General features: G+C 44.4%; 1 protein-coding gene across 4 annotated transcripts in view; it reads left to right on the top strand.

Annotated features, from left to right (window-relative positions):
* Raf1 (Raf-1 proto-oncogene, serine/threonine kinase) overlaps positions 1-15,935 on the top strand; it is a 57,968-nt gene extending 42,033 nt beyond the window's left edge. For 2 of the 4 annotated variants that reach the window (XM_040737843.1, XM_040737844.1), the window contains 14 exons: positions 8-165; positions 1,746-1,844; positions 2,950-3,103; positions 3,629-3,688; positions 7,012-7,039; positions 7,144-7,271; positions 7,613-7,730; positions 10,589-10,673; positions 11,155-11,331; positions 12,609-12,655; positions 14,256-14,374; positions 14,672-14,803; positions 14,892-15,026; positions 15,165-15,935. In XM_040737843.1, the coding sequence (XP_040593777.1) occupies positions 8-165; positions 1,746-1,844; positions 2,950-3,103; positions 3,629-3,688; positions 7,012-7,039; positions 7,144-7,271; positions 7,613-7,730; positions 10,589-10,673; positions 11,155-11,331; positions 12,609-12,655; positions 14,256-14,374; positions 14,672-14,803; positions 14,892-15,026; positions 15,165-15,308 (1,584 nt within the window). In that variant the 3' untranslated portion in view covers positions 15,309-15,935. The remainder of the gene's footprint in view (positions 1-7; positions 166-1,745; positions 1,845-2,949; positions 3,104-3,628; positions 3,689-7,011; positions 7,040-7,143; positions 7,272-7,612; positions 7,731-10,588; positions 10,674-11,154; positions 11,332-12,608; positions 12,656-14,255; positions 14,375-14,671; positions 14,804-14,891; positions 15,027-15,164) is intronic. The other 2 variants (XM_005066112.4, XM_040737845.1) reach the window with 1 other exon arrangement.
* The last annotated feature ends 511 nt before the right edge of the window (positions 15,936-16,446 follow it).

Here is a 16,446-nt window from a genome sequence, read left to right as displayed (position 1 = left end):
GTCATAGGCTCGGAAAACGTTCCTGAAGCTTGCATTCTGTGACATCTGTCAAAAGTTCCTGCTAAATGGATTTCGGTGTCAGACTTGTGGCTACAAGTTTCATGAGCACTGTAGCACCAAAGTACCTACTATGTGTGTGGACTGGAGTAATATCAGACAGCTCTTGTAAGGCATTTGGTTTTTTTCCTTGTAAAAATTCAGGGTCAGGTGCAAAAACACTTTAGATAATGTTCATTATACATTTTTATTATTAAATCTGAGTTTTATGGCCGGACGTTGGTGGTGCACGCTTTTAATCCCAGCACTCAGGAGGCAGAGGCAGGTGGATCTCTGTGAGTTGGAGGCCAGCCTGGTCTACAGGTCTACAGAGTGAGTTCCAGGACAGCCTCCAAAACAATACAGAGAAACCCTGTCTCGAAAAACCAAAAAAAAAAAAAAAAAAGTCTGAGTTTTAGGTTTGTTAAAGAATTGCTGTGAATCAGAAACTATCCACCTTAGAAGCACAATAGTTCTAAAATTAGCTAGTTTTAGTGTGGCAGCTTAACTAAAATAAACAGGTAGAGATCTGAGAGATGACTCAGTTGGTGAAGTTGAGTTTGATCACCAGCACTGACATAAAAGCTGAACCTGTGCCACATGTCTGTAATCTCAATCGGGATGGTGGGGACAGGGCTGTCCGTGGGCTTGCTGGCCAGCTAGTCTAGCTAAGTTGACACCAGAAACAGGTAGGATCCATTGTCTGTCAAACAGTTACTGACACTGACTTGTCAAGGAAAAGAAAAGGGACATGGAAATCAAAGGGCTTTCTTCTCTCCATAACTGGGTTGCAAGTGGTCAGTGCTGCATGTTGTCCTGAGGAAACAGAAAGAGTTCATGCTGTTTCCTTCCCCTTGCTTGCTCTGGGGAGCAACATGTTTGGGCCTCAGACGGTTTGGTTAAGAGATTAAACCAGGTACCAAGATATATTTCACAGAGAGAAAGTTGTTTAAATAATTGCAAATTTAAATTAAAATTACACTCATTAGAGCCCTTTAAAAACTTGTGTTGAGAATATGAAGTACATTTTATCTTTATTGGAGTGTGTTAGGAAAAGAGAGGAACATTTGTCTTCACTCAAAATAGGAGGAAACCTTTAGCTCCCACAGAAGTCACCTATTTGCTCTCAGAGAACTTGAATAGCAGAAAGGCATTGCTTGTGGCCAACAGACACCTCAGTACCTCAGGGCTGTCCTCAGCACCTCCAAGTCTCAGCTCATTGCTCTGAGAAGAGGTCTCATGGGAGTTGGCTGGGATAGCATGAGATTGCCTAGTACAAGAACTCAGTGCATGGAATGAAAGTGCCTGGCTAATGGTCATTCCACTTTCCCTTCCTTTTTACTGTTGGTGCTGAATGAATTTATCCCTTGTAGATTAGCCTTCTCATCACTGTTTCCAAGGTAACAATTCCAGAAGAGTTGGATGTGATAACGGTTGTAAAGTGTAGCATTATCACTTAAGGAAACCTACTTTGATACAGCTGGCCAGGATCAGACTTCTAGAGATGCATCCTAGCAGGATGGATGTTCATTGGCAGGTTGCTGTAATCCATCCCTTTGGGTTGGTAGTCTCTTCACAGCAGGTGTCTGAGGCATTTGAGGAAAATGAATAAAGGGAAGTTGGGTTGTAGCTGTGGGTTTGCAGGCAAGGGGCTGGCTTCTCTGTAGGAGGACAAAATCTATAAACCAGTATTTCCATGTTTCATTTAGGCTGTTTCCAAATTCCACTGTTGGTGATAGTGGAGTCCCAGCACTACCTTCTTTGACAATGCGTCGGATGCGAGAGTCTGTTTCCCGGATGCCTGCTAGGTAATGTTTTACTTGGCACTCTTTTGGAATGTTACATTAGGTTGGATGGGTTGGGAGGCAAAATACAAAGAATCCCTATTCATGTGTTGCTGTCTGCAGACCTTTTGCTGCTTCTGTGGAACACTAAGTGGAGACCTTTCTCTCTGTGGTCCCAAAGAACTTACATGCTGAAAAGTGATTTTTGACTGTAGGCCCTTCTGTTACAACACAACCCTCAGTCTCACATTGTATGTATAAGAAGATAGAGGTTCTGCCTTCTTGCAGTTGTGGTGAATTAAACCTCTATAGAAAGGTCCGCCAGGTGGTGGTGGCGCACGCCTTTAATCCCAGCACTTGGGAGGCAGAGGCAGGGGATCTCTGTGAGTTCGAGACCAAGCTTGGTCTACCGAGCGAGTTCCAGGACAGGCTCCAAAACAATACAGAGAAACCCTGTCTCGAAAAAACCAAAAAAAAAAAAAAAAAAAAAAAAAGGTCCCCAATGTGATTATAGTGAGTATAGTGGCTAAGAAGATCATCAGACCTTACTTCTAAAATGTTTATTTATCATGACCTTAATATCCAGTAGATGGAAATAGATACCCTTTCTGTTACACTTTTGAGTTTGCATTTAACTTACCATTGCTATTTTCTAACTCTAAAACTCAAAGTTCAGTGGAGTAAGTTTATATTTTGCTCATTGACACACAAAAGAATTTAAAACCTAAACAGAATCTACATTTTTGTCTAAAATGTCTGACTTTTAACTTACATGCAATCAGCTAGCATTTAATGACTCCAGTTGTAGCAAATACTGATCTGTTCTTAAGAGATATTGTAAAACCCTAAAGTATTCTGAAGAGTGATTTATTACCAGCATAAACTTGTATGATGGATTCTCCTTTTCATAGGGATGATAAGCATATTTATTTTTCATTTTCAAAAATTGCATGCAAAAGAATCCAGACAGTTTCTAAACAGTGCATATTGAAATTATGAAACATTGTGTCCAAAGTGATATGGATCAGGCTTACCCTTATGGGTCGGAATGATGTGGGCAGTTGAAAGACTTGGCCAGTGTGGAGGTCTGAGTGCCAATCATGGGACTTTCTTTCTCCTCCATGCCTAGTTCCCAGCACAGATACTCCACACCTCATGCCTTCACTTTCAACACCTCCAGCCCTTCCTCTGAAGGTTCCCTCTCCCAGAGGCAGAGGTCAACATCCACTCCCAATGTCCACATGGTCAGCACCACCTTGCCTGTGGACAGCAGGATGATTGAGGTAATAGGGCCCCTTGGGGGTGGTGATGAGCAGCAGTAGTTAACACTGGGAGCACAGAATGTAGATTTCAAAGCTGCTCAGGAATGTTGCAGTATTTTCTTAGGCCCTTGAAGTTTGAAATGTTCTTTTTACGTCTGTTATGTCCATAGACTGACTTAACAACTAGGCCAGGGCGTGATTCCAGTAGAGAAACAAAACTCCCTGCTAGCCCAATATTGTGCCCTGTGCCCCAGGATGGAAGTGAGTTCTTTGAGCTGGTACAGATAAGTGCAGAGCAGCGTCATGTGGTGATGGTGTTGTGAAGACTACAGATGCTCTAGAAGACTGTATAGTAGGAGCTCTAGGATCTACAGTGCATTGAGGCGAATGTGACAGTGCCAGTCAGTGTTTGCAAACTGCCTTTTCTTTTCTTGTATGTTCTGTTTGTTTAGTTTGCTTTCTAGCTTATCTTTAAAATCAACTGACTACACTTCAAATGCTTCCTTTGTTCTTTATTCTTCTTTATTTCTCATTGCTTTGGACTAGAATAACAGCCTGAATGCCTCTTCCAGGCCGTGCTCCAGACGGTTTTGTCTGAGGGGAAGAGTAGGTATTTTCTCCATGCTTTTGTTTCTTGGTTTTAACAGGATAGACTGTTAGACTATCATGTGAGACAATGGATACCCTCATTTACAGTTCTACTTTTGCCATGTTTTCGTTCTTTTCTATAGAATATGAGTATAATAAACACTACAAGTTAACTACTGCTAGGTGAGTTTCTCAGGGTAGATTCTTGAAGGCAAGGGCATTGAAATAGTTTTTAAAAACTTAGTTCTCTCCAAAGACAAATGATGGACTGATATAGTAACACAGCATCTGCATTGAGTTCAAACATTAGAAACCAAAACATTTCACCCATTTGGTTGATATGACCTAGAAAAGCCCAGTTGGGAAGTCTGGCATCCCAGCACATACCTAGAATCCCAGCACTTTGGAGGAGCTTCTTCAGTACCAGCATGGACAACACAATGAAACCCTGTTTCTAAATCGGATTAAAAAGACACAGAAGTCATGGCCATGTAACTAAGCCTTCTCATCTTTGCAAAAATTTGTTCCTTGACACCTAATACCTTAGATGCAATTTTTCTTGAGCTACAAATCACCTTAAATCAATTGTCCTGCCCTGTGTAAGCTATGGGCTTCATCATAATGATTGGTCCTATACATTTATATACAGTTATGAAGTAGCCATTTTCTTTTCTTGTACAATTTGTTCCTGTATAAATTGTTAATACACTCAATGTGAAAAATTTCCAATTTCTAACATAAGTAGTACAGGTATTATTTTTAATCCAAATTGTGTCTCAGAAGAAAATTTAATTCTTGGCCTCCTTTTTGTCCCCCTCCTTATTGGTGTTGTTTTTCAGGACAGGGTTTCTCTCTGTAGCTCTGGCTGTCCTGGAACTCACTTTGAAGGCAGAGGCAGGTGAATCTCTTGAGTCCAAGGCCAGTCTGTCTACAAAGTGAGTTCTGGGACATCCAGAGGTACACAGAGAAACCCTGTCTCAAAAAAGAAAAGCACAAACCAAACCAAAAATAACAGAAGAGATTGGTTGAATGGCCAATGTTTCTCTCACTTGGCTGTCATTTTGTCGTACTTCTTTATACAGACTTTTGCACCTTTCCCTCACAGACATACATCATCAGACCTGGTTTGAGTTGTATAGTGTGTGTGTGTGTGTGTGTGTGTGTGTGTGTGTGTGTGTGTGTGTGTGTGTGTGTGTGTGTGTGTGTGTAGGTAGATAGGTAGGATGTCAGTTGTCTTCCCCAATTGTCCAGGATCCTCCTGTTCCCTGTGCCGGGTTCATAGGCATGTGCCACCACTCTGTGCTTACATGACCAGCCCTTCAGCAACCAAGGCCTTTCCTGAGGCCCAAGGATCTGGATTTTTAAGCATCTCTATGGGTGCTTTACATAGCCCAGGTTTGGGAACCAGAATTAGGCTTTACTGTATGCTGTTAATAATACTTGGAAAAAATTAATAATACTTGGGTAGGCTGGCTGAAACAGGTGGTTGTGTGTGTGTGTGTGTGTGTGTGTGAGAGAGAGAGAGAGAGAGAGAGAGAGAGAGAGAGAGAGAGAGAGAGAGAGAGAGAGAGAGAGAGAGAGAGAGAGAGCAGTAGCTTGGTTTGTGGTTCTTTTACTCTTGTAAAGATATCTTTGAAAGGTAGGCATGGTGCCACATGCCTGTAATCACAGCACTAACAAGGCTGAGACAGAAGAATGACAGATTCAGGACCATCCTAATCTACACAGTGAGACCCTGTATCAAAAACACACCAGAAAATATGGCAGGAGTGATGGCCCTCTTCTGGCCTCCAAGGGCACTGCACAAATGTGATCCACACACATAAATGCAAGCAAAACACTCATATTTATAAAATGGGGGGGGTGCCTTAAAAATTGAGTGGGAACATTCTAGTAATAGCTTCATGGAACAAATATCTTGTGATAATACAAAGAAAAATTCAAGACGTTGGAGAGATGGCTCAGCAGTTAAGAGCACTGACTTCTCTTCCAGAGGTCCTGAGTTCAATTCCTAGCAATCACATGGTGACACACAACCATCTGTAATGAGATCTGGCGCCCTCTTCTGGCCTGCAGGGATACATGAAGACAATACTGTATACATAATAAATGAAAGGAAGAAAGAAAACTGCAAATGACTTTCTAGAAAGACACTTTCTGAAGTGATGAGGGTCAAGGGTCAAGTGGTTTTATATTTATATATAATATATATTAGTTTTTTTTTTTTTTTTTTTTTTTTGGTTTTTCGAGACAGGGTTTCTCTGTGGCTTTGGAGGCTGTCCTGGAACTAGCTCCTGTAGACCAGGCTGGCCTCGAACTCACAGAGATCCGCCTGCCTCTCCCTCCCCAGTGCTGGGATTAAAGGCGTGCACCACCAATGCCCGGCTCAAGGAAGAATTTTAAGATTAAAATTTAGACATTTCTCATGGAGGGCTATATAGATAGTTAGGCAATTAGAGTGCGTGTTACTCTTGAGGATCCAAGTTCAAGCCCAAGCACCCATGTCAGGAAGAACATAACTGCCTGTAACTCCAGCTTCAGGGGATCCCACACTGTCTTTTGGGTTTGTGGGCACTTGTATTCTAACACATACACATCAAAAATCTTAAAAAAAAAAAAACCCAATGTCTGATGGAGGTAGGTCCTTGTGATTCGAACGATTTTTAAAACAGAGTCTAGTCGATTTGCCTTGTCACATAAGAAAATATAGCCAGCTTGAGAACATCACTAAGGTTTAAAGTAGTATCTCATATCTCATGTTAATGGAGCTGAGATCCATATGTGATGGTTCTATTTCTGCCACTCACAGCTCTGTGACCCTTACTGAGTCTCCCCTCCTGTCCATGTGGGTTTTAAAATGTAAACACAGGATTTAGACTGTGGGGTTCATGTTTTTCCAGTTCCCTGTAACTTAGAGTTTATGTACCTGTATTAAATCCAGCTTTGATCCATAGTTGTCCTTACTCTTACTAAAGTAAAAATGAGCCTGTCATTAGATCTCTGTCTCTTTGTCTCTGGTTAGCCTCAGTAGAGCAGGATCCTTAGACTGTGGGGGCGATGCCAGTTGACAGTAACTTCACCAGTCTTTGCTGAAGGTTTGTTTCTGAGAAATGATGTGGTTTCTATGAAAAGTTAGACTCAACATCATGTAGGATGTAATAGAGATCAATCTTTTTAAAAAAATTGCTTTGGGCACTAGGTAAACCAGGAAATTAGGAGTATGGAAGTATACGTTTTATATTTTAGAGGGTTAATAATTGCTTTGTTCCTACAACCCCCCCCCCCCCCAAGAGAAAAAGCCTTTTTAAATGTATCTGATTAGCTTTTGTTTTCTGTTTCAGGATGCAATTCGAAGTCACAGTGAATCAGGTACTTTACCCCATTTAGTGATCAGTAATGGGTTTTTTTCTCTCTATACTGTGATCTTTTGTTGACTTATCTATGCTTGAATTCTGTTTGTCTTGTCTATTAAGCCTCACCTTCAGCCCTGTCCAGCAGCCCCAACAACCTGAGCCCAACAGGCTGGTCACAGCCTAAAACCCCTGTGCCAGCACAAAGAGAACGGGCACCAGGATCTGGGACCCAAGAAAAAAACAAAATTGTGAGTATGGCCAATAATACCTCCTGCCCCTCAAGGCTTAGTAAAGATAAACTCTTGGAAATTAGAATGTGCTTAATATTATTTGGGGGTGGGTACCTAATAAAAATACTGAAGGAAAATGAGTGCAGTGCTCCCTGGCATGTTCACTGTCTACAAGTTGCTATTTGGTTACAACTTAGTAAACTAGCATCTCCTCAAAGACAAACTTGTAGCTGCAGTGACAGTGCCGATCTTTAAAGGAAGCAAGAATAGATGGAGGGTAGGATGACTCTATTTGATAGTCTTGCTCTCAGCAGGCTGTTGGCATTCTGTGCGTTATGAATGATCTCCACTTATTTCAGAGGCCTCGTGGGCAGAGAGATTCAAGCTATTACTGGGAAATAGAAGCCAGTGAGGTGATGCTGTCCACTCGGATTGGGTCGGGCTCCTTTGGCACTGTGTACAAGGGCAAGTGGCACGGTGAGTTTGGGGCCTATCTCTGGCTTCAGGGCTTTGGGGGTCAGGTTTCAGCCAAGAGGGCTAGGGGACTTCTTGGTTCACAGTGGCCTTCGCTATGGACACTGGATCACACCTGGCAATGAAATCAGTTTTGAAATTTCATACTATTCTAACCTCCCATTACTTTACTTTGTATAATAAAGTTCTAGTGATGCTTAGAAACAGTGAGCATGTTTAGTTAGATGTTAGCTCTGCTCATGGAACGTGCTTCTTCACTGAGCAGGTGTTTGCTGCTTTGGTGGAGGGTGCCCTAGATATCAGCTGCTAAAGGGACCTTAGAACAGGTACAGAAAAGAGCAGGAGCTGTGTCCTGATAACAAGGCTGGCTCAGGAAGGCCGGGAACTTTTTGGCTCTTGCTCTGCCCTGGGACTAATTGTAGCTCTCCCTTCCCTCCTGTGGGGTTAGTGTTCTTATTTCCCTGGGGAGCACTTGCACTTGGAAGAAAGATTCTAGCTTAACCTTTGTAGCCACAGCTTGAATAGTTTGGCAACATACTTAGCTTTTCCATACCAGGTTTTTAACACCTAGATTAGGATGTTAACAAATTCAAGTTTCAAGTAGTGCTTTCTTGATGTTCCCCCAAAAGTCAGACACGGTGCTCATAATCGTTATAGCTAATAGGGCACAAGTGTGCAGATGTTCAAATTCACAGTGTTGGAAACTGAGTGGTATCTGTTTCTCCAAGTGCACATCAACACATGGGTTTTTGCCTTGCCTAGGTTGTCATATGAGCAATGTGATTTCTTAGGAGCACAGATCAGAAAGTTGGTCAGTGACACAGAGAGTGACTCCCGAGAACTGTTAAGTAATGCCCTGCTGGCCTGCCAGTTGGTTTGCAGGGGAATGGTGTCACTGCAGCAGGCTATGAGCTAGGCAGAGGCTGTTCTTGATGGCTGCTTAGCATTCCTCCAGTCTGCTTCCAGCATTTGCAGCCTGCCTTGTCTTGTCCTTTTTTTGTTGTTGTTGTTTGTTTTTACGAGACAGGGTTTCTCTGTATTGTTTTGGAGGCTGTCGGTCCAGCCTGGCCTCGAACTCACAGAGATCCGCCTGCTTCTGCCTCCCGAGTGCTGGGATTAAAGGCGTGCGCCACCACCGCCCGGCTTTGTCTTGTCCTTTTAAGCTTTGCCTTTCCAGGTACCTGATCACCAACATTTTTCTGGCTTCACCACTTAAGCTGACCTGCCTACCCCAGTCTCTCCCTCCACTCCCAGCCTCCCCACCACTTTGTTTTCCACTGTAACTCCAAGCCTACCCTCACCTTTGTTTCTGGTGCAGTTTGGAGTATCCTTTCTAATATCCTTCCTGATGCTTACACCCCACTACCTCCAGGAAGCATCTCCGTACACTCCCGCTTCTCAGCAGTCTGAGCCCAGCTACTGTCTTGTCTTCACAACCATGCAGGAATCTCCCTTTTTTAGCCACTTGGGACCTGCCACTAGGGCACACATGACTTAGGGTCTCTACTGGACCGGAGACTCTATCTCTGCACCTTCTCTACTCAGATGAGCTGCGTCATCTATAACAGCCTGTGCCTTTGGTGCTGGGCGATGCCAGTTACCAGGTCAGCTATAGATAATAAACTGGAGCTCACAAGGAGTCAGACTGGCACCTCATGGGAACCCTGTCATCCCCACTGGTTTTCCCTAAAACAGACTGCCTCAAGACCACACTCTTCAGCTTGAGGGACCAGCCACCTCCAGGGTGCCTTTCAGCTGACTCAGACTTTTGTGAGAAAGGGTCTTGGTATGTGGTTTAGGCCAAGCTCCTGCCTCAGTTTCCAGAGTGGACAACCTTATAAAAATTTGAGGTCCTGACTAGGTGGTAGTGGCGGTGCATACCTTTAATCCCAGCACTTGGGAGACACAGGCAGGTGGATCTCTGTGCTCAAGGCCACCCTGGTCTACAGAGTGAGTTTCAGAATAGTCAGGGCTACATAGGGTAACCGTGTCCTTAAGAGATCCTTAAAGGGTTCCAAGTAGCTTATTATTACTCTTGTTCATATATCTTATGTAGAACATATCTGAATGTGACTTCTGACTCTTCGTGAAAGCACGTTGATTGTAGGATGGTGGCTTGGATTGCTGCCTTGGTGGCTGTCAGTATTGCAAGTGAGGCAGTAGTGTGGACCCCCATAACTCTCTGCCCTTCCTGACTTCTGCAGAGTTTTAACAGTCAGGTGTGTATACAGGCTGTGACGCAGCAAGGGTTCAGTTTTCTCACTGCTCTGATAAAGGACCCTGGCTCAGCTTGCTCAAGGGCCTGCTTCCTCATTGGTTTTGGCTTGGTGTGCCACTCACAGCCCTGGTGTTGATATCATCCTCCCAGGTGAAGGACCTACCTAGGTTCTCCCAGCATCATATGGATACAAGCTTGTTGAAGGCCTTTTTAGCACAGTGTGAGTATGAATAGCAGTGAAGCTTCTCAGCCACTTGATGTATTAGTTAGCAGATTTGTTCTACTGCAGACATGTGTTCACTGAAAAGTGTCTCCCTGTCTTCCTTAGAATTAGGGGTTTTGAAAGGCTCAGAAGTAGCTCAGTTGGTAAAAAGAGTTTGCTATCTAAGAATGAGGACCCGAGTTCAGTCCCTAGCTAGCACTTACATAAAAAAATTCTTCTGTGGTCGTGTGGTTGTACTATCTCGTAATCTCAATGCTGGGGAGGTAGAAAGGAGCTCACTGGCTGACCCTAGTTGAGTCCTGGGTCCCAGTGAGAACCGTCTCAAAAACAAACAAAAAAGGTAAATGCACATAAATCCTAAGGTATGTGAAAAATAAAGATTATTTAACCGAGTGTAACTGACTACAAATTAATCTGCAGGAGATGTTGCAGTAAAGATCCTAAAGGTGGTTGACCCAACCCCAGAGCAGCTTCAGGCCTTCAGGAACGAGGTGGCTGTCTTGCGGTGAGCCCAGCCCCTGGAGCAGCAGGGTTGGGTAGGGCCGGGCTGTGCAGGTCAGCACCTGCTGTGGGTTCTGAGGGATACTCCTCTAAGGAGGAAGGAACTCTATTTCCTTTCAGCGTATGTGCTAGAAGCTAGACGAGCCCTTTGCATGGACACAACTCATCTCTGCAGTTAATATGCAACAGTCTAGCTGTGTGGGGTTTGGCTTGTGGTAGGACTTATGTTTTTACCTTTATTTCCAGGCATCTCTTTATAGCTAATCTGCTTTGTTCTGGAGCTTGAGCACTAGCTCTCTAGTCACTGAATTACTCTTAGGTTTGTCGGGATGAGTTGGACAGAGGTGGAATCCACAGATGAGGGGTCCTGTGCAGAGGGCAGCCTCTGCAAGCAAGGCCAGCGTAGAGGTGGATGAAGGGTGGGCTTGAGCTGATGGTAGGCAGTGCTCTCATGGTAGTGCTTTTCCTGCTTCCCTTCCCCCCAGCAAAACACGGCATGTTAACATCCTGCTGTTCATGGGCTACATGACAAAGGACAACCTGGCCATTGTGACCCAGTGGTGTGAAGGCAGCAGTCTCTATAAACACCTACATGTCCAGGAGACCAAATTCCAGATGTTCCAGCTAATTGACATTGCCCGACAGACAGCTCAGGGAATGGAGTAAGTAGACAGCTTGGTGAGTCCTTGTGGCCTGAACCATGAGTTTCCTCCCTTGTGGGAGCTGGATTGAGTGGCACCTGGGTAGGCTCTTTGACATTGGATGTTAATGCATGATAACTCTGAAGCTCCCATTCCTCATGAGCCAGACCTAGTCACTGTCTGTAGGAACCTTGTGCCCAGGCAGAACATCTGCTCACTGGTGCTTTTGTCAACTTAAGAAATGTGTGTGTGTGTATTTTAGATTGTGTATATTTGTGTGGGTCTATATGTAAATATATACACAAGTCAGTATTCAGGAGTTGCGTGGTCCTGAGGCTGAAGTCAATTGTGAGCTGCCTGATGTGTGTGGGTGCTGAGAATCGAAACTGGGTCTTCTACAAGAGCAGTACATGCTCTTAACCTCCAAACCATCTTTCCCCCCTTTGTCACCTTGGATCATCCACTGTCTTTAAAAGGCCATCTGGGTCCTGGGTCCTCTGGATCTCTGCTGGACATGGTACTGAATGATAAGGTTCTGTCCTGGCCAACTTTGCTTCCCAAGTGCCCTTAGGGCTGAGGGTACAGGAATTCTGTAGTGTTTGCTCCCTCCTCCCCTACCAGGTGACTATAGCTACAGTTGTGTTCTGTTTTGAAGTTCATACAGAAGTCAGATGGTGGTGGCACATGCCTTTAATCTCAGCACTCAGGGATTGGGGTGGTGGTGCACAGGCAGGTGGATCTCTTAAGTTTGAGGCTAGCTTGATACAGAGCAAGTTCCAGAATAGCCAGGGCTACACAGAGAACCCTTATTTCAAAAATAAAAATAAAATAAAATTTATACAGAAACTTGAACATACTGTAAGAATTCTTTCTTTTGGAAGTGGGGCTTTGGAGCCCTTCTGTATTCATAGTGTAGCTGTCCTGTTAAATTCTGCATTCTCACCACACAAAAAAATACCCAGCTTACACTCATCCCCAGCTCCTGACAATCAGCCTTCCCACTGCTTGGTTTTGTATTTGGATAAGTGGCATATGAGGTAAAAGACAGCACCCTACATGCCTGGCTTTGTTTGCATGGCAAATCCAAGTTGCAGTATGCAGGGTGAAGTGGTACCCACCAGTTAGCTGATGGCCAGTGAGACTGTCAGTTACTTTTGAGTGAAATTGATGTTTGATGTCAGCCCATTTACACTTGTGGCCTTTCTATAGGTGATAGACTTAGGCTGAGAAAACGGGCTCTTGGTGCCTTATTAGCTGTAGCTCCAAACAATTGATGGATTGATTTTTCTCCTTCACAGCTATTTGCATGCAAAGAACATCATCCACAGAGACATGAAATCCAACAGTATCCTTTGGTATTGAATTCTCAGCTTAGGGATCCAAGAGGTCTTTTACATATATGGTTCATGGTGCCAAAAATGGAGTTAGTTAAAAAGCCAAACAGAACTTCTACAGCCTCCACCTTACTGCAGTGCCTGTGTCTATGAAATTTCCTTGGAACTTGGAATGAGCTTGAACTCAGCCTGGTTGAATTATACAAAGTTTGCTTGAAAGTTTATTAGCACCTATTTATGCTTCATCTGTGGAAGTACATCTCATTGCTGTACATACAGATGAGAAAGTAAATACTGGCCAGATTTTCAAGATTTTGGATGTTATTTCCCATCCTCTGATGCACATGTTACCAACAAGTCCAAGGTGGTTGCTGCCTCTTACTTGGTCCAAGCAGCATAATATCATCTATAGAATCAATGAGATACTTTGTGGAAGACACATGTGATCAAGATCCCTTCAAACTGAATATGACACAGAGCAGGAGAGAATATCCTTGAGGTAAAACTATGAAGGTCTATTTCTGGCCTTGCCAACTGAAAGCAAATTATTTCTGGTGGTCCTTATGGTAAGGTACCAAAAAAGGAAAAAAAAAAAAAGGATTTGCTAGATCACTAGCTGCATACCATGCACCAAGAAGTATGTCAAATGAAGGACAGCACATCTTAGAGTAGCTCTAATTGGATGGAGTTTGATAGTTAACTTGTCATTCTTTAGGTCCGCTCAGTCTTCCTCACTGGCCAGATAAGAGAAGGGAGATGTGGTGTGAACCCCTGCATCTTTCAAATGTTGATGGTGGCTGCTAGGGATGTGATACCGACTTGGATTCAATATTTTCCCTGGCAGAGGCTTCAGTGTAGTCTTTACAACCATTAACAGCCCTCACAACAGTCAGGGAACCATTGTAAGAATTCTGGCAATTGGGAGAGTAGAGCTATACTAATTATATATTCTGGGAGTGGGGAAATAATCACAGGGTGAGTTTGGGAACCTCTTGTGAGCTAGATTCAGCCAAAACTCCACTAATCACCTGGCCTCCACAAGTCCGTTTTAACTGGAGGGCCACAATGTTTCCTGGTATCTCCTAGAATGGGCACCATTTCAGAACAATGTCTGATTGTTTCCTTTTCTCCAGCTACATATTGTCCTTGAGTGTTTAGGAGCTAGCCTAGAGGCTACTGTTAGAAACCGAATTCCCTTTTTCTCATACCAGTTGTCCACCTTTTATGCTGAGAGATGGTACATAGCGTGGCCTAGTAGTGTGATGCTCAGCCCACAATTAGTGGCCATGACTGTCTCGATACACTTTCCTGAAGTAAGCTTTTGGCAGCAGAGCACTGCTCCCATGGACCAGGTCACAAGTCAGATGCAGAAGTGAGCTGATGGAAGTCAGTTTTTTAAAGAAAGCATTTGGTGGTGAGGCTGCTATTTGTTGCTCTAATGAGTGCTACATGTAGGCAGGCAAGGGTGAGCAGTCTGGGGCCCAGTTATTGGCTATCACTTCCTGCCTCCTGGAAGACAAGTAATTTTGGAATTTGATTTAGTAGTGAGACAGATGAGGTAGAAAGCTGTAATGAACGCTGTAACTGTCAGTCTCCTTAACTAGCATTGAGATATATTTCTCCATGAAGGCCTCACAGTGAAAATTGGAGATTTTGGTTTGGCAACAGTGAAGTCACGCTGGAGTGGTTCTCAGCAGGTTGAACAGCCCACCGGCTCTGTGCTATGGATGGTGAGGAAGCTGGCCCCATACAACTTCCTGAGCATGATGGCCCAGAGCTGGGTGCAAATTTGACAACAGTTCTGCAGTTCTGAGAGCCTGGTTGACCCCTGGTGTCAGCTTAAGGCAAAACCACATATCTCCTAGAGTGGCAACAAAGGCCAGAGCCTGGGGATTGAGTCTTTGGGGAAAAGCTATCCTGGGCTAAGGACTGACAACTCCCCTCCTCCCCAGGCTAGCTGGAATAGCCTGGCTCCTGAATATCTCTGGAGCCTATCACCCAGGGACTAACATACTTTGTCCTCATAGGCCCCAGAAGTAATCCGAATGCAGGATAACAACCCGTTTAGCTTCCAGTCTGATGTCTACTCCTATGGCATTGTGCTTTATGAGCTGATGACTGGGGAGCTTCCCTACTCGCACATCAACAACCGAGATCAGGTGATCTGCACGGGGCCTGGCAAAGCAGCAAGGGGCTAGTTAGTCCCAGTGTTCTGTTGTTCACAAACTCCTTTGCTCAACTCTTTAGATCATCTTCATGGTGGGCCGCGGATATGCTTCCCCAGACCTTAGCAGGCTCTACAAGAACTGCCCCAAGGCAATGAAGAGATTGGTGGCTGACTGTGTGAAGAAAGTAAAGGAAGAGAGGCCTCTGTTTCCCCAGGTTAGATGGAGCTCAGTAACTCAAATACTGATTACATTCTGGGGGTGTAAATGTGGCGGGCTAGGGGTTCTGTAGAGAGGTGTGGCTGGGGAGATACGAGTCCCTGACTTAACGAGACCACGTGGGGCCTTGTTTCAGATCCTGTCTTCCATCGAGCTGCTTCAGCACTCTCTGCCGAAAATCAACAGGAGCGCCTCTGAGCCCTCTCTGCATCGGGCAGCCCACACTGAGGACATCAATGCTTGCACGCTGACCACATCCCCAAGGCTACCGGTCTTCTAGCTGATGATGTAGCGGTTCTTAGGCCACCAGGGGAGGAAGAAGAGTCAGCAGGCACCACTGTTTCCTTGGGGGCAGAATGCATGTTTTCAGAGAAGCTGCTGCTAAGGACCTAGACTACTCACAGGGCCTTAACTTCATGTTGCCTTCTTTTCTACTCCTCCTGCCCTGGAAAATGAAAAGGAAGATGTCCACCATGCTAGCCTGCTCTTCTCCAGAGGTATACAAGTCAGCTGAGTATTTTAGGGCAAGAAAATGGCCTTGGAGAGAAGTCAAAGTGGCTGGCACTCTGGCTGCTGCAGGGATGTGCAGTCGGGAACCTGACTCTCTGAGCCTATCTGCTGCGTGGCACAGATTGTGCAGTGCCAGTTTTGCACATGGAGTCCTGGCCACCTGGGGAAGCCTGCTTTGGTACTACAGAACTTCACTTTGTGGACACACCCTCCTCTTACTGTGTCTAAGGTGTCCTGTGTGGATGGCTTTCCAAGCGCGGTGCTCCACCTTTGGGCAGCCTCCCACACGCTGAATCTGTCTTCCAGGAGCTGCCCCTATGGGGTGGGCTGCAGCCCAGCCTATCTCTAGCCACATCCTTGTCTGTAAGAAAGCCAGAAATACAGGTTTTCTTAATGATTTTGGGTTTTAATTTTGTTTTTATTGCGCCTGACAAGATACAGTTATCTGATGGTTCCTCAATTATGTTATTTTAATAAAATAAATTAAATTTAGGTTTAATGGCTACTGACTCCTTCAGAAGTCATACTGAGCTTTCAGCAGACATCCTACTTGTTTGGTTTCTTGTGTACAATTCAAGGAGGGTCTGTGCTGTGTGAGCTTTTTCTGCAGTTACATAAACAGCCAAGCAAAAAGCACATAGGTTTGATACTCCCCATACTATAAGGAGTGCATTTATAAAATATTTGGTATCTACAGAGCTTTTTACAAAAATAAATTCAGGGTTAGAACAAACTTGCTCTGACTTACAAGGTTATACACACTAATTTACAATCCAGCTGTCTTGGCCTCATATCCCCTCAGGACCACAAAAACAGCATAGAGTAGGGCCTGCTTTCAGGTGAGAACAAGCAGTTTGAGTGTAACACCTCAGTGTCTTATGCTGTCACTACAAGGGAAAGATGGCATT

This window comes from Mesocricetus auratus, unplaced genomic scaffold (assembly GCF_017639785.1).
Source record: "Mesocricetus auratus isolate SY011 unplaced genomic scaffold, BCM_Maur_2.0 Super-Scaffold_100676, whole genome shotgun sequence".
Lineage (NCBI taxonomy): Eukaryota > Metazoa > Chordata > Mammalia > Rodentia > Cricetidae > Mesocricetus > Mesocricetus auratus.
Note: the sequence above shows the minus strand (reverse complement) of the source record. Positions and strands in the feature narration are given on the sequence as shown.